General features: G+C 43.0%; 1 protein-coding gene across 2 annotated transcripts in view; it reads right to left on the bottom strand.

The window, feature by feature from the left end:
- The window catches only part of LOC148026468 (Protein kinase superfamily protein), a 155,987-nt gene that overhangs the window by 99,099 nt on the left and 30,352 nt on the right, over positions 1–26,536 (bottom strand). For both annotated transcript variants that reach the window (XM_087690905.1, XM_087690906.1), the window contains exons 5-10: positions 8,896–8,983; positions 8,726–8,819; positions 8,528–8,621; positions 8,373–8,427; positions 8,091–8,182; positions 7,774–7,944 (exon numbers count right to left, since the gene is read on the bottom strand). In XM_087690905.1, coding sequence (XP_087547031.1) covers positions 7,774–7,944; positions 8,091–8,182; positions 8,373–8,427; positions 8,528–8,621; positions 8,726–8,819; positions 8,896–8,983 — 594 coding nt within the window. The remainder of the gene's footprint in view (positions 1–7,773; positions 7,945–8,090; positions 8,183–8,372; positions 8,428–8,527; positions 8,622–8,725; positions 8,820–8,895; positions 8,984–26,536) is intronic.

The following is a 26,536-nucleotide window of genomic DNA, read 5'->3' as shown; positions in this document are numbered from 1 at the left end:
CTAATGTTCCGGGTCACATTGCCAGGCTTAAAGGCCTCTTGCTTTGGCAGATAGATCTCATTCAGCACTTTGACTTGCTCCCTCGGGAAGACTTACTTCCCTGGCATATGGCAATTTCCTCTGCGCCTTTGCCATGATTTTTGTAACTCTTTCTTTGTTTTGTACTGACAGTTTACACATGTTGGCTTAGAGCCATTGTGTATCTTGTACTCATGTAAACTTGTACCTTTTTTTCGTAATTAATACAATTACCTTTAACGAAAAAAAAAGAGAGAGAGACTACTATAGAGAGAGAGAGAGAGAGAGAGGAAGAGAACATAACAGAACGAGATGCTACTCTACGCGTACTTCTATCTAGCGCCCCCCATCTGATGTGCTGCCCTTGAGGTTGCGCTAACCTAGGGCCTGCAGCCTAAAGAAGATGACTTGCAGTAGAAAGAAATAAATAAATAAATATTAACGTCTTCTAAGGCCAAAATCGGCCTATGAGACAAAATCATGTACAATGTCAATCATCACTGGACATCAAAATGTGACGTGCTAGAAGTGATATACAGTAAAAGAAGCCAAGGTGGTGTACAAGACCAAATAGTGCTCGTATAGGGGTACAATGGGAGGATAAGATAGTACATGTCTAGCTATGTGGCTAAATGATACTCGTATATCTAGTTCCACCTAGTCAAGATCGATGGGTAGAGTATGTCATACATCCCAAATGAAATAGTATGAGGGTAGCATTTGGGCTGGGTCCTCAACTCTGTTAGCTACTGCTCATGTCGTTGGTGGATCTTCCAGCAGGTGGAAGAGGTACGACGGACTGTAGTTGAATACTGAGGACACGCACCATGACAAAGCTCAACACAGTCTTCATAGATAAGGTGATGGATGCCTTGGGGCCTGATTCAGATGATGAAGACTAGGAAGAAATGGTCCCTTGTACAGAGATGGCTGCCCCTTGTTCCAATGTCCAGCCTGGCATTGATGTACAACCCGTGTTAAACGCAATAAACATGTCTTCGATGCAATAATGGAATGCAGTGAGCATACCCCTCATGTTGTTATGGCTGATTCTCAAGCCTCTCCACAATCCAAGCATGGTGCTCATTCCTAAACGCAATAATGGAATGCAGTGAGCATACCCCTCATGTTAAATGCAATAAACATGTCTTCGATGCAATAAAGGATGCAGTGAACATACCCCTCATTTTTTAATGGCTGATTCTCAAGCCTCTCCACAATTCGAGCATGGTGCTCATTCCTACATGCAGGTGACTTCCGTGGTTGAGGAGTCCCAGAACTAGGAACATCCCTTGGAATTTGTCAATATGCTCTTGGGTGAATATGTTCAACACAACCACGAATCCGTTCCAGCCCAAGATAAAGAGGATGTTTTGGATGCTACCATGGATACCAAGACTGTAGGAAAGAGGGGTCATCCTCTTTTTCACCGATAGGATTCCGGTGCTCTCTTGGATCCACCAATGGTTAAGCTCCATTTTGCAAGGCAACTGTGTAGAGGAAATTCTTGTTGGCCCACGAGGCTTCTATGAGATATTGCTCAAATTGATAAGCGTTCAGGATGAACTTCTAGCCAGAGTCCCACTATTCTTTGACAAATGTCTCATTCATGTAGTGGCTTGGAGACATTTCGCAAACTTCCAACAATTGTTACAGTACGAATGCCCAATATAGGTTGAGGTTGAATGTTGTCCTGCAATATACTGGCCCTTGCTTAAGGATATTATGGGAGCAATTGGCATAGTATTGGTCCCCCTTAGCTTGCTGGCTACCAATCGCAACCGTCTATGCATGCTATGGGATACCACACACAAAAGGCCTAGCTGGCTACGCTTGAATTGTCCTGGAATGCCTTCATTGCACTATCGTTTGAAGTGGAAAATCTTTGCAGGGCATTGTTTTCCATCTGGACAACTGGGGCATTTTGAAACCAGCCTTTCTTCTTGGAGAGGGTGGTAATTCCATGATCAAGCACTTAATTACAGCAATCAGCAAATGAACATAAATTGAAATGCACACTTTACCTTCAAAATTCTTCGACAATGGATACCCTGTTGGCCCCAAAACTGGTGTCTCTTTTGATATTTCTTTATCTTCAACTGCTAATGGATTGATTACAAGCTAAGATTCCACAATCTCCTTGGCTGATCCAAAAGCCCCTTGTTGTGCCACTAATCAGCAAACGAATTGGGCAATTTGCCCCTTGATTTTCACCAAAGACTTGCTCTAATTGGACCTCAACTTGACAAATGCTGCCCCAAATTTACAATGGATGCCTTGGCAACTCAAATCCTTGTCAATACCACAAATTGCAAGTGCTAATTTTCAGTGTACGATGCCTTCTATTGATGTCACGGATCCCAAGGTGGTTGCTAAATCCTAATTTTTGCAAAAATTTAGGGTTTACCGAAGAATTCCCTCTGCTGTACACCAAAAATGGTTGAGATCTGCTCCAAATGGCTGAGAAATGCTGAGATCTCCTAATAATAGACTCAAGAAGTTAAGAGAGAACCAAAATGAGAGAGAAATCTGATTTTTTTCACGAGAAAACCCTAAAATCTGCATGCTGCCTGCCTGCATTTAATGTAGTCACCTACTGCCAGACACCTCCAAAATGTTGTCACCTGATCACCAATGCTGTTGCCAGCCCATGGAAGATGTCTCCCTATTGTTGTCTACCCATAGAAAGTCCCAAATGGCTATTGCCTCTATCCAATGCTGATTTCCGCATAGGCAGAATGACCAACCCTTCTCTCTCTCTCCCACCAACTGAAAATTAACTGAATGGCTGAGACCAAGCCCCCAAAAACATTTTGTCAGTTCGCATGGGCATTTTGCCAAGTGGCAACTTTCTAAACCTATTTTTCAGCATTTTTCAACCATTAAATTAATTTTCAAAATTAAATAATTCTAAAAATTAATTTCAACCCTTCTGACCCTGCACAAAATTAAATGTGCTAATCCATAATTAAATTGGTTTGGCCATTTGCAACATGGAGTCGTCCCCAACCTCTGCACCCTTAGACTAGCATCAATTAATTAATTAATACTAGTCTCTGGTGTCACCAATGACACTTATTGGCCAAACAACTGTCCTAGGGTTAAAACTAATACCAACTGACTACCAAAACCCAGTTGGCATAACTTATCACAACTTTTGCCTTTGACACCCACTGCATCCTAGGGGTCCTTGGCCTATTACCATGAAATAATTGCCATGTGCATTACATTTGCTAAATAACCTTGCACATTTTATTAATAACTTGATCAAATGTTATCAGCAAGATTAAAGCATCTCAAAATTTCACCTCCCCGTGATAGACCTCCCCCTTGAAATCCCTACAATCGTCCTCAATTGCACTGCATTGTACCAAAGGAAAAGCATATTACAGTGGAATTTCATAAGGCATCACAATCACAACATTGGCCACTATTGTCTAACCATGCCACATGCCCCAAACCTACTAAAAATTTCCAGCTAGCATAAACATCAGATAAAATTAAGAAACAATTCAGAATTATGTATCCATAACTCATGTTTCTTAACTGTTCTGACTTCACAACCATAATAAAGCATATTCTCAACATAAACCATGGCTAAAACTATCAATGGCATTTACTAACATGCTGATGTCCATGGAACCAACTGTAAACTGTTGAAAACTGAGCATAAAATTATCACTTGCTGATCTCAGAACTAATCACAAACTACTAGAAATGTGATTGCAAACTAATTACAAAAGCTGATCAGTAACTTATGCAAAACTAATTCCAAAAGTGACCAAAAACGATTCTCAAACTAATAAAAATTTGAGCTGAAATTTATCAGAATTTGATCTCAAAACTGAGGCAAAAGCTCATGCCCAACTGATCATAAACTGACTGGGAAGGACTTAATCCCTTGGCATACAACAATCTCTGTAAAGAAATCCCCTAATGCAAAAACACAAATATAATCGTGCAACAAAGCACAAACTAAACAGAACACATTTGGGTTTAGGGTAACTCCGAGACAATGAACATAGTGAAGAATCTGAAATGAATGAATCTGTATAATACAATGCTCATGCAACAAACACACTATGTAGTGAATGAATACTGTCCCCCAAACTCTCGTGTCTTGAGGACCAAGGCACAAGTGTGTCGTACTCCAACGGATCCCGAAACATGCCAAGGCAGCCTCTAAAGACATCTAGTAGTAGTAAATGCAGCAATGTGGATGTCGGAATAGTGTAGAGAGGCAGAGAAGAGAGAGAAAACCAGCAAACACAGCCTCTAAATGCTGGGCGACAGGCAAAAAAGCAATGGAATGATGTAAACAGCCTCCAAATGCTGGGCAACAAGCATGAAAGCATTAGAATGATGTCAATGGAGCAATGTGGTGGCAAATGCAGAAGCCAGATGATAAACACAGTCTCCAGGTAAGTCGTCAGCAAATGGGGATGTTGCAAGTGCTGTAAACACAGCCAAAAACTGCTCCCAGCTGCAATCACAGCCTCTAGAGGATTGGCAATAGCAAGGAGCAGCAGAAAAAGGCACGGATTGAGAGGTAGAGGGTCCAAAGCGTCGGATGGATGAAGACAATGTTGGGCAGCTTCAACTGAGATGTTCTTTGCAAATGAGGTGTGGGCAATGAAGCTAGAGTACCTAAAACCTGCAAAAACGAGATTAAGCTGAATGGGAGGGTAGGCTGTCTATTTACAATGTTTACATGTGGGACACTAAAACTCTCTTGAACAGTTCTTGGTTTTAAAAAATTGTTCAAATTCATTAATTAACTTGAATTTTGGGACTGTTTAATTAAAGCTAATGATAATGTAGCTCAACATCCCCTCTCAGGCCCAAAACTAGAACAAGAAAGGGATTGAAAAGAAGCTCAATCCCTTTTCTCTTTTGCTTTTACCTGAGGCATCCCACCCCAAAGCAACCAGGGTATCACGCAAAAGGTGCACATTAGCTGCCCAATGACCTACCAAGACTACAGAGGCAATGGTTATCTTATCAAGGGAGCCCGAGCATTCACCCCAAAGAGGATAGAGCAGCGAAAAAAGGGTACTCGCTAGTGGCGTACTAAGTCTTGTAAAGGTGGATGGAAACACAATGGACTATCTCTTTTTTTATAAAGAGCTTTTGTTTTTTTTTCAAAAGATTTAGCATTAAGTGAGGCTTTTTTTAAAAGATCGGTCGATTAAGCAACAATTACCCAAAAGGAGATAGAGATGGTCAGCCCCAAGACCTTCACAAAACATGCAAACCTATCCCGACCACTACTCGGTGTCAATGATGAAGGAAATGGACTAAGTGGGTGGAGCAACCATGGGGTTTATATAGTGAGGCAAAAAAGAAGTGCAAAAAGCAAGCTAGACAAGCTAAGCATGTAGGGGAGATTTCCTCAAAGACTACCATGTGCAATGCCACGAATATGGTGGATCTAGAGTCGACAACTCCAAAGATAGAAAATGAATAAATGCACACAAATGCAAGTTTATAAAAACAGAATGTCAATGCACTTGAGAAATGTACAAGAGAGCATGCTCATACAAAATATGATGCAAATGCACTGGAGTTATGCACAAGAGAGCATGCTCTCGTAGGGAAATTGTTCACTTGCATAAGCGCCCTTTTACAATCATAGTCATCCTAATGATGTGGATGAAGATACAAAGTATAATACACATAATGTCTAAAACAAAAACTATAATCAACACCCTGTCACCATCAAGAGAAGAAAGCTGCCCCCTCTCAACTGGTAGGGAAAGTTGGAGGGAAGCACTCTCTCCCCATCAATCTAAAGAAGCAGGGAAGGAAGCACCCAAGCCGATCCTGGCTAGTAAGTACTGAAGCACTGGCTAATTGACCGCCTTGGTCAATATGTCTATAAAATTGTTTGATGAATGCAAAAACTCTAGGCGAATAGTGCCTAGCTCAGCCTTCTCTCTAGTAAAGTGAAAATGTATCCAATATGCCGCACCCGAGGTGTGATGATCAGGTTACCAGCTAGTGCAATTTCCCTCTGGTTGTCACAATAAAGGATAGTCAATGCACCGCAAGGAAACTAAAGTGCACCAGTAAGCTCCTCAAATAGATGGCCTCAATGGTGCCATCAAAGAGAGCCCTACACTCAGCCTTGGCCATGAAAGCCACCACCATCTCCTGCTTACAGTTGGCCCAAGAAATGGGAGTTGTGCCCAAGGTAAAGATGTGCTGCCAAGGAAATGTCGGGTTTCAGAATCTCCTGCCCAATTAGATTATATGTATCCGTGCAAACATAAACCAGAACCATAATTCAGCCCATAAGAATAGGTGCACCATAAATATCTCAAAACACAAATACATGCAATCCAATGTGACATCTTAGGTGCAATGAAATATTGACTAAGCAAACTAACTGAGTACGCTAAATCTGACCTAGTAAGAATTAACCAAAGGAGTTTCCCTACTATCTTATCATCAGGAGTGCGTATACACGACTCCCAAAGAATCTAAAGTGTAAAACGATTCAAAGTGGCCAGCCTAAGGATAGTGCTGACAATACCTATTATTTATAAGTACATTCTAACACCTAGGTTTAAGAGAAGACTGCGTGTTCCCTTGAGTCTCACAAGCTTCATTTTGAGTTTGATTTTGCTTTTGATTAGAGTTTTGATTTGAGTATTGATTTTGTTTACCATTCCCTTGCTGCCCCTTCTAAGAAGAAGCAACAAGAGCCCCCGTCGTACTATGAAACTCATCGAACTGTTGAGCGTAACACAATAGCTAACACTCAAATTCATAAAATGTAAACATGGTGGACTGTGAGATTACCTACTGCACAAAATGGAAGTATTTCGGCAACAACTTGTTAAGGAACAACGTGACCTGATCATCTGAGGACTTGGGAACCCTCATGGTAGAGAACTCGGCGAGAAGTCATCAATAGTCAGGCAACTTGGTGTTCAAGTCATCCCAGTCACTGATTTTAAAGTTTTGAAGCTCATGGTCAAGATTTATGCAACGGGGTCCTATCCCGAGCCATATAGCAATCAATTAAGTGTGCCCGACGCTCTGACGCTCAGTCAAAATGCTGAAGTTAAGTAGTGTTGTGTTGTAGGTCTCATGCTTCTCTTTATAATTTCATTATCCATTCATTCTAATTTCTTGTGTCTCATGTAAGTGTTTGTGCACATTCTCACAATGACATCAAGAGAGTAGCAGGTACTACCTAAGCAAGTTGTGTTTATTGCTGATATCATCAGCAAGTTCAAGGGTCATTTGTAGAAACTACATGGAGCATCAGATGCACTGGCAACAGCCAATCAATGTGACTCCAGAAAGAAAAAGATCACCTGGCCCCTTTTAAAAAGAGGACCATAGCCATCCCTATAGTGCTGCCTGGAACTAGCCAAGTGTGTCGTTATCTTGCATTATTTCTTCACAACTTATACTTTATTGTATGCATGATTCACTGCTACAATAAAGAGTAACAGGACATGGGACACATGATAATTTATAACCATTTTCAGTACTGAAGTCTGACATGTTTTCTGCTAAGCTTCACCAAAACCTCCTCTGTGACTGCATATTCAAGAATATATTTCATTATCTGGTAACATTGTTGATGTAAGCTAAAACTTCAAACTAAAATATTGTGTGGTACTCTCCCTTAAACATTAAAAAGACTCCATACATCACCACAAAATCTGTTACCCTGTTTCTGAATGCTAGTTATTAGAAACATAACACAGGGATACTCCTCAACAGAACATGCCAGCATACCTTTTTAGCATCTTTTTCGTACACTGCATAGAACATATCAAGCAACTTCTCTCTTGTAAAAGCCTTGATTTCTCCCATCATACCAAAATCATAATATATAAGTGATCCATCAACATCAACCGCCAGGTTACCAGGATGTGGATCTGCATGGAAGAACCCAGTTTTCAAAATCTGCATGACAACACAATCAATGAGCATTCCTAATGTTGCAAACTTGACTGCTCTGACTTGCTGGATAAAAAACTTGGAAGAGACAAAAAATGGGCAAAATGCAGAAAATGCCAAACATGATTGATGAATATTGTACAAAATAAGACCTGAATCAGATAGGCTTCAACTGCTCTACGTGCAATTAGAGACCGATCAAAATTCCCCATGTCCAATGATGCCAGATCATTTATCTTTATCCCTGAACAAGCAATTAGGTGTATTACAACAGCGTGTGACAAACAACCAATACTATATCCAGTGATAATCAATCATGGATTATACTATCTGCACAAGCAAGCAACCTGCTGCATGCATGGATGCTGTACCACAGATTTCAACATCCAAATGAAATTACGGTGACATGAAACAATCAAAATGCAAGACAATACCTGGAACATACTCTAACGTTAGGACTTTGCGAGAGGTAAAGTCCCAGAAGATTTGCTGCCAAAAATAAAATTCATATGAGTTGGCCATGCTGCTGCTCCAGGTGTTTACAGGAAAAGGCAGGCAGATGAAAAGTTGGGTCAAGCTCCCAACTCACCGGAACTCGAACCCACTTAGAGTTTCGAAAGTCTCTTCTAAATCTGTCTGCATTGCGACCTTCATTTATATAGTCTATTTCCTGGTATAGAATGCTGCAGGCACAACATGAACAGCTCGAAATTGACTGTGTGCTCATAGGGCTACAGACTCAAGAGCTTTGGCAAATCCAAAATCCAAATATTTGCATGACACTTACGTTGCACATTCTTCATATATACCAAGCCAATCTCTTGTTGGTCCCCCTAGTGTCTCACTGTTCTGGAAATACTCTGCAATTCTTTTCAGATTGCCTACAAAAAAGCATGCAGTCGGAACCTGTGTACATCCTAACGTTCAAAATCTGAAGATAAAAATTGGTTTCCTTACTTAAATCAATGTCAAAAAGCTCTTTCAAACCAGGCCTTTGTATCTTGACAACCACCTTTTCACCATTAGGTAGAACTGCCCTATGGACCTGCAGATATTTTTGGAAAAATAAAATATCCAGCTGGTTTGTGAGCATTAGAATAAAGGCCACTGGATACACATTTACCCCATTCTAGAGGAACACAGTTAAAAAGAGCAGACACAATCCTCATCAGTAACAATTACCATCAAAAAGAGCAGAAAGAAGTAAATACTGTTCCAGCTCTATCAGCAATTTGAGCAAAAACATAAATGAGCTCATCATAGGTGCACACAGTGACCACTTAGTTAGAATTCAGATTTACCGTATTGGTGTTTGAATATTTCCTCGTAACTGACCACTGTATTTGTATTCACATAAAAACCTCAAGTATAAAGTAAGTCATGAGAGGGGGATCCACAAGAGAAGGAGGAAGTGGCGTATCCACCCCAACTCCTATGCCTACTAATGAGGTAGCATCGAATGTGGGCGTATTTTCAACCAATGCGAGAGAGGCCTCTACCATTGGTGGTGGGGGTTCCACATCTGCATCCAACTCCGGGCAAAAGACAAAGAGTGGAGGCTCATGCGGCACCAGAGAGACAATCCTCTCTCTCTCAAGCTCCCAATCATGTACATGGATCGATTGCCTTTCTTAGAGAAAGGTAACCACTTGTGGACATTGAAATTACACACACAATGATTGAATGTAATATTGCATTCAATGTCCTTAACCAAGAGCAATGAAAGATGGTAAAATACATTGCCAATGTGGACCCATGTCGAGGATAGATCAGTGTCACATACAACAACAGGAGAACGAAAAAGATTGATGAAGAGAAGTGGAGGATTGATAGAGCCCTTGATCCTATTCGAGCAACATGGATAAAATATGGTTGCTCCATTCTTACCGATGGATGGAATGATCATAAAAAATAGGGAATCATCAACATACTCATCTCATGTCCACTCGGCACTTACTTTTTGCAAGCCGTAGGTACCAGCAAAAGGGGGAGGAAAACGACGGGCACATTCATCTATTGCCACATTCGGCAAGCTATCATTGAGATATACATTGCCTTTTAAATTTGTTTCACTTTCTTTAATTATAATTTATGCATAACTATCTATCTCCCTATTCTCTCTAATATCTATCTCGATTCTTTCTTTCCCCCCAACCCCCATTTCTCTTCATTACTGAATCTTGAAAGTTCAAACTTAAAAGGCTCAACTCTCTCTTTCTCTCTCTAACCTTGAAGTATTATTACTTACTTGTAATTTGTGGTTGTAGGTGGGCCCCTTGAATGTGGTGCAAGTTGTTACCGAAAATGCATCGAATTGTCGGCGCATGGGCCGTTTGCTTGAGGCCAAGTTTCCCACGATTGCATGGACTCCATATGGAAGTCATTGTTTGGACTTGCTCATGGAGGCATAGTATCCCGAAAAGGCATTTCGGGGTTGCCGAAATGGACCGGCTGTTTCAGACCGAAACGGAAACGGCAGACTGGCATGACTCATGTGGTCCCTATGGATGACCACAATGTTGTGTTGAAGCTAGGATGCTATTTGGATCAGAGAGGGCATGTGGCTTTTGCTTCTCCCACTTGTTGGAGGAGAGAGTTACTTGTGAAGCCTTTATTTTGGTGGGAAAACTTTGGATACACATTCGAGACCCTTCAGCCCTTAGCCATGAGAGTCCTTGCTCAGGATTGCTCTCCGTGTGCATGTGAGAGAAACTAGAGTGCCTATTCTCTCATTCACACGAAGATTCGTGATCGGCTTAGCACACAATAGTTAGAGCGGCTAGTCTATTGCCACACTAACTTACGCATGATGAGGGCTATGATGAGCATGGATAGTCCAAAGCCGGTAAACACTTCGCCATAAAATTTAAATTTTGTTGTTTTCAACTTTGAAGTTTATACTTTACAATTTAGACTTTAGCATTCACAATCTTATGTGCATTGTGTAGGTGAATGTTGATACATTCAAGCTAATGGGCGACACTCTTTTGAGTGTACATCAAGAGGTGGACGAGGAGCAAGAGATTATTTTTGCAAAGCTCTATAGAGAGCTTGTAGTAGCAGATACTCGTAATACTCGCAGTCAGTATACTCGTGGGCGAGGAGCTCAAGTAGATGGTACCATGGGCATGGTCATTCGGCACCGTCCAACATCAAGAAGAGGTGGTTCGAGCGGCTTGCAAACATATGTAAAGCAAGGCTCTAGTAGCTCACATCTCGTGCCTCATGATGATAAGTCCCCCCTTGCCTACACAGCCGACACCTAGGGAGCCATCATTTGATAATGATGGTAGCCTCATGAAACCGGAGATGGAGTTGGTGGACTTGGAGTATACAGATAGCATGGCTCTCTATGTCAAGGATGATGAGGTGATGCTAGAGAGAGTGAGACTAGCACTGGAGGTGTTCTGGACCATTGTAGGAGTGAAAATCAACTGTCAAAAGTCTGTTGGTTTTCTTACGGACCCCAATTTCAACACGAAGTGGAGTATCCACTTGGGTTTTAGATGGTGAGCAAGGGACAAACAGTCAAATACCTTGGGTTTCAAGTGGGACTTAACATTACTTTAGCCTAGCAATTCATCCACGTACTTGACTCCATTAGATAGAAGTTGACCTATTGGAGTACGATCTTCCTCTCCCTAGCACGCAAAGCCCTAATGGTCAACTAGGTTCTCTTGGCAACAGTTCGGTACATTGCCTCCTCTTGATGTTTCTCCTTGACATGTGTGGGTCAACTACATCGCTTGATATGTAACTTCCTTTGGGCCAATTCAAGGGGATCTAGGGATTATCATGCCAAGGTGGCTTCGGCTACTATCATCTGGCATCACTTTGAGAGGGGGCTAGAGATCATCGATCCAAAGTATCAAAGACTAGCCTTGTTGGGCAAGCTAGTTGTCTGAGGACTCATACTAGGTGGATGGACGTGGAAAGTCCTTTTCCAAGAGGGCTTTCATGAGTGTAGACCTTGGCAAGGTGGGGAGTAGAGACCATCCCTGATGTGGATCTTCACTACTACACAAATCACACCACCCAAATCCTCTTTTCTTTAGAACTTGATGAAGGTTTCACAGGGCCTGTGTAAGTCCCTTGTATAGAGGCCCCCACTTTGTCAAGAGGAGATTGACTATTATATATGATACAAATTGGGTTTAGACTTGAGAGTCTTTTATATACGATTGTCTTGAGACTTTGAGTCAGCTCCAGCTAGACTATCGAGCACATGTGCTTCATTGTAAAATTCTTTTGAGTAATATAAGTAGCCACATTTTTACTCCCCCCCGCCACCAAAACAAAAAAAGATAAACCCTCCAGATTCAATTTTGGATCTAAGAGGGGGTGTTGAGCTAAAAGAGGTGCATTACACATTAGAACCTTAATTAGCTCATTTAAACAGCTCAAAAACTCAAAATGCTACAAAGTTTCTATGTCCTATAAGCAAACCCACAAACTTTGGTTAACTGGTCATCCCTAATTACACTACCAGCTGGCACCCGCTTCTCCATTGCTGTCCACACCTATTTGGCAGCTGTCTTAGTTCGAGGTCTGTACCCAACCCTCCATCAACCAAGCAACATGTCCACTCCGTCTTGCAGGTTGTGTTTGCTGATCACACCCAGCTGCCAACCTTCCTTGAGTTTCTAGCACCTGTTACCTATTGAACAGGTTGCATTTTCAGCTCCTACATGCTGCCCAGCAACTGACATCATCATCTCAGCAGTCCCATCCTTCTACAGCCTGCATTTCGCTGCCAAAGCTCCTCTGAAGCTGCTGATGAGTACATTTACCAGCCAGGCAGGCCACCTAGCTGCCACAATCAGCTGATGTCATCATCCAACCTGCTAGACTTGCATTTTCAACAGTCTAGGCTGACACTTTTCTGCTACCTCTTCATCAACATCATCAGAGATGCCTACTGCCCATTCAGGATCCGTTCAAGTAACACACACACAGTCACCTCTGCCCCAGTCTTAGAGACAGAGGTTTGAGGCCCCATTGGTTGTATTCACATACATTCATATGTTTCTAGGACCAAGGCAGAGGTGACTGAACCTCCATGTCTCTAGGACCAGGGCAGAGGTGACTGAGTGTGTTGGTCTCCCATTTGTAAGCCTAAGACGGAGTTTGGCAAGGACTTCTAGAACTCTAACACCATGTTCATCAAGCAATCATTCTCTTTTGACACTAGTCTTCTTCATACACACATTGGATGTAGGGTTTCTCTATCTTGTCCATGGCAGTCACAGCCTGTCAGCAGCCTTTGTACCTCTCATCTACAGCAGGTGACATGTCTCTACTGCTGTTTGTGGCTTCCTAGGCTGGACCAGCATCTTTGCAAACTAGGCGGCACTTCCCCTTGTTCGGCACACAATTTTTGGCCTCTCTTTGTGGGCAGCAGACATTTTCATATGCAACTCATCCAGTCAGCACTTTTCATTATTAGTCAGCCAGCTTGGGAGCATTTTCAGCTGTCAGACATTTTCATCTGTTGGTTGGCTGGTTGCTGGTCACTTGGTCTATATTTAGCCTTCCCCTTACCTGCCCCATTCATTGCCTGCAGATCAGACCTCCTCTTGCTATCAAAGTCACCATCTCCAACCACCATCAACCTCTCTCTCCTCTCTCCTCAGTCAGCTTTCTAAATGTCCACCATGTCCCATACCACAATAAACACTAGAACACCCTCAATAACATAGCATATAGAACAATGAAAACAGATAGGACCATGGATACCCATGACTTCGGTGATTGTTCCAATTCTAAGGTACCTTGAAGAAGACATTGATGTCAATGTCAATCATAGGGAGAAATAGCCAAATTCTCTTTGCCAGTAATGAACAGTCTGGGCAGAAGCACATCATGAACATGGATTCTCTGCCTTCGACCATCCTACCAAAGTCCCCCATGTAAGAACCAACTAGGAGCCAAAGCCAGCTCAATGTTGTATCACCCATCATAGCTTCAAGGTTTCAAAACCACCAGATAAACTGATGCATGTAGAAAGCCACACTCAAGGAGCAACTACACCAAAGATATGAGTGAGGCCGAGATGCCCCACTACAACCACCCTCTCATAATCCCTCTGTAGCTTCAGAACTTGGGAAGAGTGGCAGCATCGCTAGGCCTAAAGATGAATTCCATGGTCACAGCTTTGCCTTGGCCGCCTAATCGAAATTAGACTCAAATTCAGAGTCAAACGAGGATGAACAATCCTAGTCACCCTTAGCCTTTGCTCCTTCTTCCACAAAGCTGTTAGCTTCCCATGCCCCTTCTTGCGGGTAGAAGTAGCACTTCCCCTTCTTCTTCTTCTTCTTCTTCTTCTTCTTCTTCTTCTTCTTCTTCTCGTCTCCCTCCAGTCATAATCATTGTCATGTAACCGCTTGCAGCTCAAAAAGGCAGTCTTTCCTATAACCTAAGAGCAAATTGATGTTTACCTTGGAGCTTGTCCTCCTTGTTAGTACATAGGGGTGCCATTAGAGAGAAACTGAAGATAGAAATGAGAAAGGTAGAGAGAGATACCTAGGGCATTTAAGTGGTCAAGGAGCCTGGACAAAACAAGAAAAGTTCAATACTTCAAAAAGTTACATTTCAACAACACACAAACAAAAACACAAAATAACATGAAGACGAAAAATAAACAGTGAATAAAGTGAGTGGCAGCCCTGGATCAAACACAGAATATCCTCTTTCAAGCACAAAACACAAACGTCAGAGTGTGAGCTATTGTAAAATGCAGGTCATTAAACACAAAAGAGCAGCAAGCGTCATCAAGGACAGTCAAAGGTTAGCATAAAAAGTCAAAAAAGACATTCAAATCATCAAGATGTCAGCATATACAGCCAAGATGTCAACATAGGTAGTCAAATGTTAGCATGGGAGCCAAAACACAAAAATTGACAGCTGTTTAGATAGGAAGACAAGTTAATACAGCTGTTATCAGCCACCAAAGCAAGCTGCAAAGCAGGAGAACAAGCTGCCCAGCTGTAGAAAAGGCCGTTTAGTAGTAGTTGATGCTAGAAAGAAACAAAGATATATTAACATCTACATAAGGCCAATGTGGCCTATGAGACAAAATCCAGAGTACATCCATGTCTAATGCCATCTCATCAGTAAGGTAAAGATAACATTATAAATAAGTGGGTGGCCTATGAAACAATACTGAAAATAACTATATGATGGGACTGTACCAGGGTTGAACCATGTGTAGTGTTGTTCCATCGATAGAAAAGAAAAAGGAAAGGCAAGGAGAACCAGATCTGATATGGGCAGCTGATCTCAAGATCTGCACATGATCTCAGCTATGATGCGGTCCCTAGCTGCTTCACTGATATGCCTAGTGGTGAGTCTTCGGTGTCTCGTGATAACAACTCTAATCCGACTGTGGTGTGGCCTCCTCGGACGTGGTCCTGCTAGATGGGGTCGTCGTGCTCAACAAAGGGAAATGGCTCTATCCAATGTGACTCCAAGTGTGGCCTATAAGGTGTTTGGCGGGGTGGCTCTATCTCTGCTAGGCTAGTAGTGTCACTAGGGTCGACTTTGTAGAAGTCTGTCACTGCTCTCTGTGTGTGTCCCTTTGGGTGAGCTGGCCTCCTGTCTTGTAGTAGTGTAGTTCGGCACCTCTCGAGCTCCAGGAAGAAAAGACCTAGGTTCCTGTAGTCCTCATACTCCATGACGCAACGAAGGGGTCCAAATCCATCACGGAAGAGGCAATGGTACAGTCCTCGTATGTCATAGTATATTGTGCATTTGCATATGTAGTGCTCCTCCCTCTCAGGCTCTCGACCACAAAGCTGGCAAGTCCTATCCTTTGCTAGGGTATTTGTCCATCTACCTATCTCCATCTGAAGCCTATGTGAGGAGGTGCGAATCTATGAGATAGCAACCCGTACACTATGGGACAGATGGGTGTCCATATATGTTGGCCGAATAGTGAAACCATCATCAGAGAGACACAAGAAATGTCTCTTGTAGAACTCCATCCTCGATGCTAGAGGAAGTGGTGGATGGATCCATGTCCTTGCTGTCTCAATCCTCAAGATATCAGCTCTGATTACCTGGTTCAACTCTGATCGGCTAAGAGAAAGTGTAGGGTAGTCAAGGCTATAATCCAAAGGTGGAAGACGGTCAATATCCAAACCATGTAGACTCATCCAAATAGTCACTATAAAAACCAACAATTCTTCTCGCCTCTCCTGCTGCTAGTTGTCTAGATAAGGTTAGTGCCAATCTAGAGTATCTATGGCGTGGAAGTTCCCATAGTCTGTGCCAAAAGGTCACTGCCCAAAAGAGTGCCTCCGTAACTATAGGTGTTGCCCCTAGCTCTGCTCTGACAATGGGATGTGGAGTGGAGGACCTACTCCTAATCATGCGTGCTATCATCATGATCAATGGCCTTTCCATGCTATTCCAACCATCATAATAATCCCTCTCTACTCCAATCTGATCAGTGAGTGGGCTAAGACGCATGTGGTACAAGCTCCAACCCCATACCTCTGCTCCATATAGTAATGTAGGTGTGACTAGGGTGTCAAACAACCAGAGTTTGGTGCAGGGCTCCTGGAACTATATGTGAGCACATTGACTCTCGAGTGCCCCTAGTGCTACATATCCAAACGTGCCTCTGATGCCCCTCTCAACAAAAAACGTGGGCCAGAGAAAGTGACTCCCAAATAGATATATTCCCTCACATGCTCCAGTATGTCTCCCCCAAATGTGAACTGGTACATAGATCTAGTCACCATGCTCCTAAAGTATTGAAAACCACGGTTTTGGTCTTCCCAAGGTTCACTGTTAGGTCTTTATCTCTACAGAAGATGTGCAAAACATCTAGATGGCACTGCAATCCCTCCGGTGAATCTGAAATGAGAACAATATCATCTACATACAGTAATATCGGTATCAGGATCCCTGCCAGGCAAGCTCCTCCTCCTCGGTCTATATAATCAGACACTTCATCTATGTATAGACCAAACAATGTGAGTGAAAGTGGACATCCTTGTTTCACTCCTATGGTACTCTCAATCCTCTCTGATAGCCCCCCAGGTGCTCGTACATGACCTTTCACTGCCTCATATAATGCATAGACACCCCATCGTATACCCTCTGGTACTCCAATGTCCTGCAATCTCTACATGATGCATATACGAGGCAGTGTATGAAAAGCTTTGGGAAAGTCTACAAAGCAACAATAGATCCTCTTGTCTCGGGCTCGACCCTCCTCAATAATGGCTCTAAGTGTGAGAATATGGTCCAGCATGGTATATCCCTGTCTGAAACCTGCCTGTCCTTGTGCTCTCTTGCCTTGCATTTCAGCCCACTCACTGAGTTCATGCTCCAATATAGATCCGTATATCTTGGCCAAAGTATGACCAATCATGATAGTCCTGTAGTTGCTAGGAATCAGGGGATCACCACTTTTAAATAGCGAAATTATACTATTGTTTGACCAACTCATAGGGAAACCTTCACATACTGCTCTATTGAACATATGTGCTAATATGGGTGCTAGTCCATCCTCATATTCTGCTACTAGTCCATCCTCATATTGTGCCCTCCCACTTTGTAATCTATAAATTGCATCCCTAACCATTTTCCATGTGAAGAAAGACCACTATATTGGCATACAAGCTTGTGGGGGCTACATAGGTGGCTGTCTAGCAGGTCATATAGCTGTCTCCCATAATCAAGCCAAGCATCTGGTGATGTAATCTATATGGGGAGCTATCTCTCATGAAACATCTTCCATGCGCTCTTGCTATCCCGCCCCAAAAATAGCTGATATATCTCTGCTTCTGCTTTCGCTAAGTAGTCTCGTTTCTTCTTCCACACAAGGCGTTTGAAGAAAGCCTTCTTTGCTTGGCGATGTGTCTAAGTGCCTAGCTCCACTTCTCTCTGTAAGCGACCTCGGGTGACTCTACACTCATCATCATACCGGCTATTTTGGGGAGCAATAGATCATCTGGGTCTACATCGGGGCAAGGTGTGTGGGAATGCATACCTGGCTGATCCATGTATGGCCTCTGTTAAATCCCTTGTACATTCTTCCAACAATCTACTCAAGTCCAATGTATGTAAATACATTGGTCTGCAGAGAACCACTGTAGATATGTGAGGCGTCTTCTATAAAGTAGTATTTGGGATGTTTAAGGAGGCATGGTGTTTCATGTTTCATATGTACACAAGGGAGCATGAATGTCAAAATAGTATGATCTGCTACTATGCCAATTGGTCTCTTAGATATCTTAAAGTTTTTTGGATGTCTAGTATCAATGCTGGTGAGCTTATCAAGTAGTCCACAGTACTTGCCCCTCCTTTGTGATTCCAGCATGTCAAATTGTCAGATCCTGACCATTGTGGCAGACCATTAAAGATGGCTAGTCTATGTACACTTCCCAAAGTCAATAGGTGTGTCCCATAGGTAATCACTTCTTTATCCTGGGCTCTCCTGCGTAGGCCTATTTCATCTATGTTGATCTCTTTGAACATGGCATTATCATGCATATAAAAGTCACTCAGTCTATCTCCAGTATGTGCATTGAAATTTCCTACTAAGAATATGTCCCTAATGCTAGCATATCTCATGATATCCTCATAAAGTACATCAAAGGGAGATCCATCTCGTGTGGCATAGGTAGAATTTGCAGGAGAAACGTAGCATATTGTGATAAATATATCTCGTGGTTTTCATGCATGTATCCTAATCCATAAATATCGTGCATCATCATCTCTTTTCATTACTTGCACTACCCCTCTGAGGTCTTTCCGATATAGTATGGCCACATGTCCAGAACCCCTAGTGCTTCTTGGTTTTCTAGCTGCTGGGATGAAATGCACTTTCCCACCTGTATCCCCGCACGTCTGGTAGTCGGCTACCTTTACATTGGTGTGTTTCTGTGTACATTGCTATATCTATGTTTCGGAAGCTATCTTCAAAGTAGCCAGCATCCAAGCGTAGGGCTCCATTACAATTCCATATTGCCATCCGAAGTGTCTCATAGGCCTCGTACCATCATCAAGTTCTTTTGTCAGTGATGATGACTCATCCATCCCTATAAACAGCCCACTTTCCCTCTCTGCGAGCCTCCAAAACCTTGGGCATGTGTTCTCTGCAATACGCTATTTGTGCTAGGGTAAGGTCCTCATCCAAATAAATCTTCTCACCCTTCAGGGCTCTCCTCTTGGAGAGGAAGGCCTTTTTTTTCTCTATGTCCCCAAAGCGAAGAATTAGAGCCTTGGACTTAAGAGTCTTCTTTCCCCACTCTCCAAGCACTGACGATAGGTACGTCTGAAGCCCCAATTTTGTCAGCAAGTGTCTTAGCATCTTCCTGTGGACTGCTCTTCTCCTCCCATCCTACTACCCGTACATGTAAAACCCTAGCCCGTCTCCTAGCCTCTTCTTCCAAGGTAGCATTCATTACTTCAGTCTTGTTCACTGATGTTCCCTTATTTTTTTTTACTACCTCAATCCATGGCCTAGCTTCTTCTATTTGCGTCTGCGTTGTCTTTGCCACTACTGCCCATGAGTGGAACCTCCCTTTCACATGCCTTCAAAGCCTCTTTCTCTTTTTGTAATTCTTCTTGCACGTTCGTTTCTTTTTTCTTAAATGTATTCAATTCTTCCCCCAATTCTAAGATTTCAGATTTGTAGGCATCTACCACTTTCAGCATTTCAGTTTTCACCATGTGCATTTCGGACAACATTTGTGCCTATAAGTCATTCTTAATCTTTATCTGCATGTCTTACGTTTCTGCCCTCTGATTTACTAGCAGTTCGGCTTTGACCTGCTCTCGTATTTCTTTCTCCAATTCTTGTCTCATAATTCGTAGTTCAGAGCAAATCATGAGATGAATTTCTTCGTATTTCTTTTCATTCATGGTGCGTGAGGTCTTTCCATACCTGTCAGATGCTGGGGAGACGGTCCAATCACGGACCCTACGGCCATACGTCTTGTACCGTGTGTTCTTAGAAGGGGTGTTGAACATTGCTTCCATGGACGGTTGTGTTAGTTCTTGATCAGATTCGTCTCCCAGATATTCATTTTCCATGGTTTGATGCTTGCATTTGCCTACATTATCCATCTCTCACACACTGTGTGCAAAGCCACTCAGCTTGTACTTTGTATTGTCAAATCAGAGCAATTTCTGTGATTCCTGCAAATTACTAGGGTTTCCCTAACCCCTCACTAAATTTTTGCAAGCCCAGTAATCTTTTGCGAGCCCAAATGCCTTCACACTGTTTACAGTCACTACAGAAATACAAATTGCAGCCCCAGTCAGTGCATTACTGCTGCATCCTCCAGGACATGATCAAAAACAAAGTCAATGCATCATTGCCTAGTCCACAAGCTAGTGCATCAATACATTCACCCAGGTCTTCATTCATGTCATTCTGAGTACATTCGTGTCATATCAATCTGATTAGGTCTGCAATCTCAGTACATTGGCAACTGGGTCTATGTCAATACATTACTGCATACAGTAAGCCTGCGTCAATGCATTCAGCACATCTCTGCATCACTATAGTGCTAACGACAGGTCTGCCTCACGCCAGGTACATTCCTGCTCACGACAAGTCTGCCTCACACCAAAGAGGTGTCTCTTGGAGGATGGACCTGACAGTCCCGTCACTCACGATAGACACGTCTGTCACGCCAGGCACACATCACGTCACATCAGCGTCACACAGCAGCTGTCACACCCATCAGCATTCGTCACACGCCCGTCAGCATTCGCCCATCACAAGGTTCAGCAGCTCCCAAAATTATGTTGGGATGTAAAGGTCCTTTATTCACCTCCGTGTATTTTACACATGTATTGTTATGTTGTACATGTGAATGCACCCTTACAGGCCCCAAGTATAAATACATTTTATTCTTTGTGTACCAACACATTGTTGGTACAACCAAATCTATTCGTCACTCTTACTCTCACTCTCACTCACCTGTTCACTTCCTCTGCTGCAAATCTTCATGCTTCCGCTACCCGCGCGCTCCAACAACTGGTATCAGAGCTGAGGTTAAGGTGCTCGCGCTCCTCGAAGTCCGTGTGAGACAACACCAGCTCTTCGCTCGCAAGAAATCAGTAAGTCGTCACTCATACAGGTCAGGTCGTCACTGTTTCCAGGCACGTGTATATGCTGGACAGTCAGGCGACAGTGTTGCAGGTCACGTTTTGTGCAAGCGACAGCCTGATAGACACGCGACAGGTCGTTTTTTACTTGGCAGGCAGGGACAGGTCGTTTTTTTATCACGAGCAGCCAGGCGCAGGCTGCACAGGTCAACGCAGGTCACGAACAGGTCACGAGCATCAGGCGCAGGCTGCACAGGTCACGAAACTGCAGCGACAGGCTACGTGGCATCAGGCGCAGGTCAACGACTGCAGGCGACAGCTCACGCAGACTGCGTGGCATCTGACGGGCAGGCGACAGGCTGCGTGGCATCTGACGGGCAGCGTGACAGCCAACGGTTGCAGTTCGACACGTTTTCTTTCTTCCAGAAATTTTTAAAAATTTTTCTAAGGTTTACTGCAAGCAACCTCTTTGCCACTGACGGGAGTTCGCACGCGCAAGCACAGTTCTCAGATTTGGTCAAATTTGCACTTGGAAATTTGGGGTTTTTCCCAGATTTGATGTTGTTTATGCTTGACAGTGACATCTGTGTCAGAAATTGCAGACATTGTGCGCATTGACCTCAATTAATTTGGGGATTTTTCAAAATTTGTTGGAATTTTGCTCATTCGAGTAAAATTTCTTGGCATTGGACCAAGGAAAATTGGGGCTTTTCATGTATTGTTGCAATTTTGCTCAGCTGAGTCAGTTTGGGTGACATTTGCCCACATTTGGACATGGAAATTTGGGATTTTGTGCAGAATTTGATAAATTTCTGCATTATTTGCCTGTGCAGTGGCTGGTTTATGTCAAAACAGCAGAGGATTATTGCTGGTTATGCAAGAACAGCAGTGTATTTGCTGATTTAGCTTGTGCTCTTGTAGTTCAGTGCTTTTACACTTGTACTTGTGAAGAATGGCTGCAACTTCTTCCAGTTCTGACATTAAAAGTTTGATGGAAATCAAGCGATTTGATGGTCAGGGCTTTGATCTTTGGAAAGATCGTATGCAGGGCATACTGTTCTTAAAGGATTGTGAGGATGCTTTGCAAATGGATAAACCCGCACAAATGTTTGAGGCGGATTGGGCCAAAGTCAATAAAAGGGCTGTGGCTTATATAAAGATGGGTGTCACTGATGACATTTTGACAGACATCAAGGGTTTAGACACTGGTCATGCAATATGGGAGAAGTTGAAGACTACCTATGAGATCACCACACCTGTCAATCAGGTGCATTTAATGCGTAAGTTGGTGAATATGCGCCTGGATGAGTCCAAGCCTGCAGCTGAGCACTTGAGTGCATTTACTGGCATTTTAAATCAGCTCAAGGATGCAAGTTTGGATTTTGATGATAAGTTGAGGGTGATCTTTTTTATCATGACATTACCCGACTCTTGGGAGACTTTGGTTGTTTCTCTCAGCAATAACCCCAATCTCACATATGATGGTGTGAGAGGTTCGATCTTGAATGAAGAAATTAGACGTAAGTCTAGTGGAGAAGGCAGCAACTCAGCTTATAATGTTAGAGGCAGGGCTGAAAAGAAAAATGCAAATGCTGGACAGAGAAGCAGGAGCAAGAGCAAAGGAAAAGAAAAGAGTGATGTTACATGCTATCAGTGTGGTCGGAAGGGCCACAAGAAGCCTGATTGCAAGTATTACAAGAAGAAACAAGAGAGAAAGAAGAATGCAGGAGACAAAAAGAAGAAAGAGGAAAAGACAGATGCATCTGAGGCAGGTAAAGGCAAGGAAAAGGCCAATGTGGCCTCTAGTGTTGTCATAGAGGAGCTCTCGGATGCAGAGGCTGATGTATTATGTGCAGTGGATTATGATGCCCTTGTATGTCACATGCAGGATATGCAGATCACCAAGGCTGATGTGATTAATGGACTTTTGTCAGTTGATGATTGTGTCACTCAAACTTGGATTGTAGACTCTGGTGCCTCTTTCCATGTGACTCCATGCTTGGAGTGTTTTGCTACTTTTGATGCAGGCTGTTATGGCAAGGTTTACCTTGGAAATAATCATGCTTGCAGCATTGATGGGATTGGCACCATACACTTGTCTTTGGATAATGGGCAAGAACTTGTGTTGAAAGATGTCAGATATGTGCCTGGCATCAAGAAGAGTTTACTATCTGTTGGACAGCTTGACTTGCATGGTTACACCACACTGTTTGGTGGTGGTTTATGGAAATTAAAAAGGGGTTCCATGCTGATTGCTAAAGGAACCAAGAAGGGCACTTTGTATTGTCTGCACTGTAAAGCCTTGAATGGCAAAAATCTTGCAGTTGCTGAAATTGGCTGTCATTTGGAGTTATGGCATAAGAGATTAGGCATATAATGGGGATGAGTTCACGTCTAATGAATTTAAGTCCTTTTGTGACTTGCATGGGATCAAGAGGGAGCTTACAGCCCCTTACAGCCCTTCTTCAAATGGTGTGGCTGAAAGATACAATAGGACTCTATGTAAGAGAGTGCGGTGCATGCTGTCCACTGCTAATCTCCCTCATGAATTTTGGGGAGAGGCAATTAAAACCGCGGTTCACATTTGCAACCGCTCTCCAAATAGGTCCCTAAATAATGGCATTCCTGAGGAGGTTTGGTCTGGCAAACCGGCCTCATATGACCATTTACGAATATTTGGCTGTGATGCTTTTGTGCATGTTAGAAATGAGCTGAGGAATAAACTTGATCCGAAATCCACCAAAGGCATTTTCATGGGCTACGGTGATGAGGGTAAATTTGGCTATAGAGTGTGGCTACCTCAGTCCAAGAAAATTGTTCGCAGCCGTAATGTTGTGTTTAATGAGGCAAAGTTGCTGAAAGGTACTTTAGCCTCTGATGAAGACATGAAAAAGGTCAAATTTCAGAATTTGCAGCCACCTATTACTTCAAATGATGAGCCTCATGGTGCTGTAACACAGGCTGAAACTGATGATCAGCCGGTTATCTTTGAGCCAGATGATGATGGACAGCAAATAGAAGCACAGGGAGGTTATGGACAGCAAGATAGACTTGCTGATTATGAAAATGCAGGTGCTGGAAATGAAAATGAAGGTGCTGTACAGCATGAACAACATGCTAAAAATGGCTTACAGCAACCAATAAATGCTGAAAATAACATGCCTCCAGATGTAGATCCGATTCCTGAGAATGTAGATCATTGGGTACACAGGTCTACACGCCCAAGAAGGCAGCCACATAGGTATGACCCATCTTTGCATTATGTGATGCTTACTAATGAGGGTGAGCCTCTGACATATAAAGAGACTAAGTCATGCAAATTCAGCAATAAGTGGAAGCTAGCTATGCAGGAAGAGATTAAATCTTTGTATGCTAATGATACTTGGGATCTTGTGTTGTTGCCCAAAGGAAGAAAGCCTCTTCCAAACAAATGGGTTTACAAAGTAAAGACAGTTGATGGGAAACCCAAGTACAAGGCAAGATTGGTTGCCAAAGGTTATGCACAGAAGGAAGGGATTGACTTCCAGGAGGTCTTCTCACCTATTGTGAAGATGACCACACTACGTGTGCTTTTTGCTCTCACTGCTGTATTGGATTTAGAGCTGTACCAATTGGATGTGAAAACAGCTTTTCTGCATGGTGACATTGATGAGGAGATCTACATGAAACAGCCCGAGGGTTTTGTAGTTCCTGGAAAAGAGCAGTTGGTGTGTAAACTAAAACGCAGCTTATATGGGCTGAAACAAGCACCACGGCAGTGGTACAAAAAGTTTGACACTTTTATGCTCTCTCATGGGTTTACGCGCAGCCATGCAAACCATTGTTTGTATATGAAAAAGGATACAGATGGCAACCCTATCATACTTGTTTTGTATGTGGATGATATGTTGCTAGCTGGGAAGAGAAAGACTAGCTTGGATGCTCTCAAAGATCAGCTGAAATCAGCTTTTTCCATGAAAGATTTGGGGAATGCAGAGCATATATTGGGCATGAGGATTCGTAGGGATAGAACGCAGAAATTGCTGTTCTTATCTCAAGAAAAGTACATTGAAAAGGTACTGGACAGATTTAACATGGCTGAAGCTAAGCCTCTCGGAGTACCCTTACCTCCATACCTTAAGCTTAGTAAAGCCAACAGCCCAAAAGATGACATGGAAGCCAATGCTATGAAGGGAGTCCCTTATGAATCAGCTTGTGGCTCTCTTATGTATGCCATGGTGGCTACTCGTCCAGATATTGCTCATGCAGTGGGAGTTGTCAGCAGGTTTATGTCAAATCCTGGCAAACCACATTGGGAGGCTGTCAAGAGTATTCTTAGATATCTGAAGGGTACACAAAGAAAGTGTATTTGCTATGGGCAGGGTGCACTTAATTTGCAAGGTTATTGTGATGCAGACATGGCAGGTGACTTAGACACTCGCAGGTCCACTAGCGGGTATGTCTTTACAATTGCTGGAGGGACCGTCTCTTGGTGCTCCAGGTTGCAGAACATTGTCACACTGAGTACTACTGAAGCTGAATACATATCAGCTACTGAAGCTTCTAAGGAAGCTATATGGTTGAGCAAACTTGCAGAGGATCTCGGCATGTCTATGAGTACTCCAGTGTTGGGATGTGATAGCCAGAGTGCTGTGTATCGGGCTAAAAATGCCATGTATCATTCACGCACAAAGCATATTGATGTGCGATATCACTTTATCAGACAGATTCTGGAGGATGGTCTAATCACATTGACCAAGATCAAAACACAGGACAACCCTGCAGATGTTCTCACTAAAAGTCTAGGCAAGGCTCAGCATGAGCATTGCATACGACTAGTGGGAGTTGGTTAAAGGTTCACTCCGGACCTTCAAGTGGGAGGTTGGGGGGATGTAAAGGGCCTTTATTCACCTCCGTGTATTTTACACGTGTATTGTTATATTGTACATGTGAATGCACCCTTACGGGCCCTAAGTATAAATACATTTTATTCTTTGTGTACCAACACATTGTTGGTACACCCAAATCTGTTCGTCGCTCTTACTCTCACTCTCACTCACCTGTTCACTTCCTCTGCTGCAAATCTTCACGCTTCCGCTACCCGCGCGCTCCAACAAATTCAAATTGCAGCTGGTAATCACCTGCCAATAACCCAAAATGCAGCTAACAAGAGCACAAGATCTAGCAAGCTAGACATCTGATATCGTGTGAGAATGCAGAATGGAACTGGAAGCAATAAACTCGAGGCACGAAACACAACACAATGAACACTGGACAAGAAAAAACGTTGGGGAGAACTCGCAAGCAGGCAATGGAATCCATAAACAGAAAGCAGGAGAATGAGGACACAGCCAACAAGGTAACTAGCACTTTGATGGCCTGCCACAATGCCTCCAATCTCCCTCTCTCCAAGGGTGCCACGTGATGCCATGATGATAAATAGGAGTGGGAACCTATAAATACGCAGTGGTGGGAAAGACCCAAGGGGATAAGGTCAGCTAGTTTCTGGGCACCTAATAACCAGTAGGTTGGTCATAAATGCAGCCAC

Source organism: Lygodium microphyllum, chromosome 13 (assembly GCF_053477565.2).
Source record: "Lygodium microphyllum isolate KBCC chromosome 13, Lygodium_microphyllum_v1.1.10, whole genome shotgun sequence".
Taxonomy (NCBI): domain Eukaryota; kingdom Viridiplantae; phylum Streptophyta; class Polypodiopsida; order Schizaeales; family Lygodiaceae; genus Lygodium; species Lygodium microphyllum.
The sequence above is the reverse complement of the archived record's forward strand: the minus strand, read 5'-3'. Positions and strand labels throughout refer to the sequence as shown.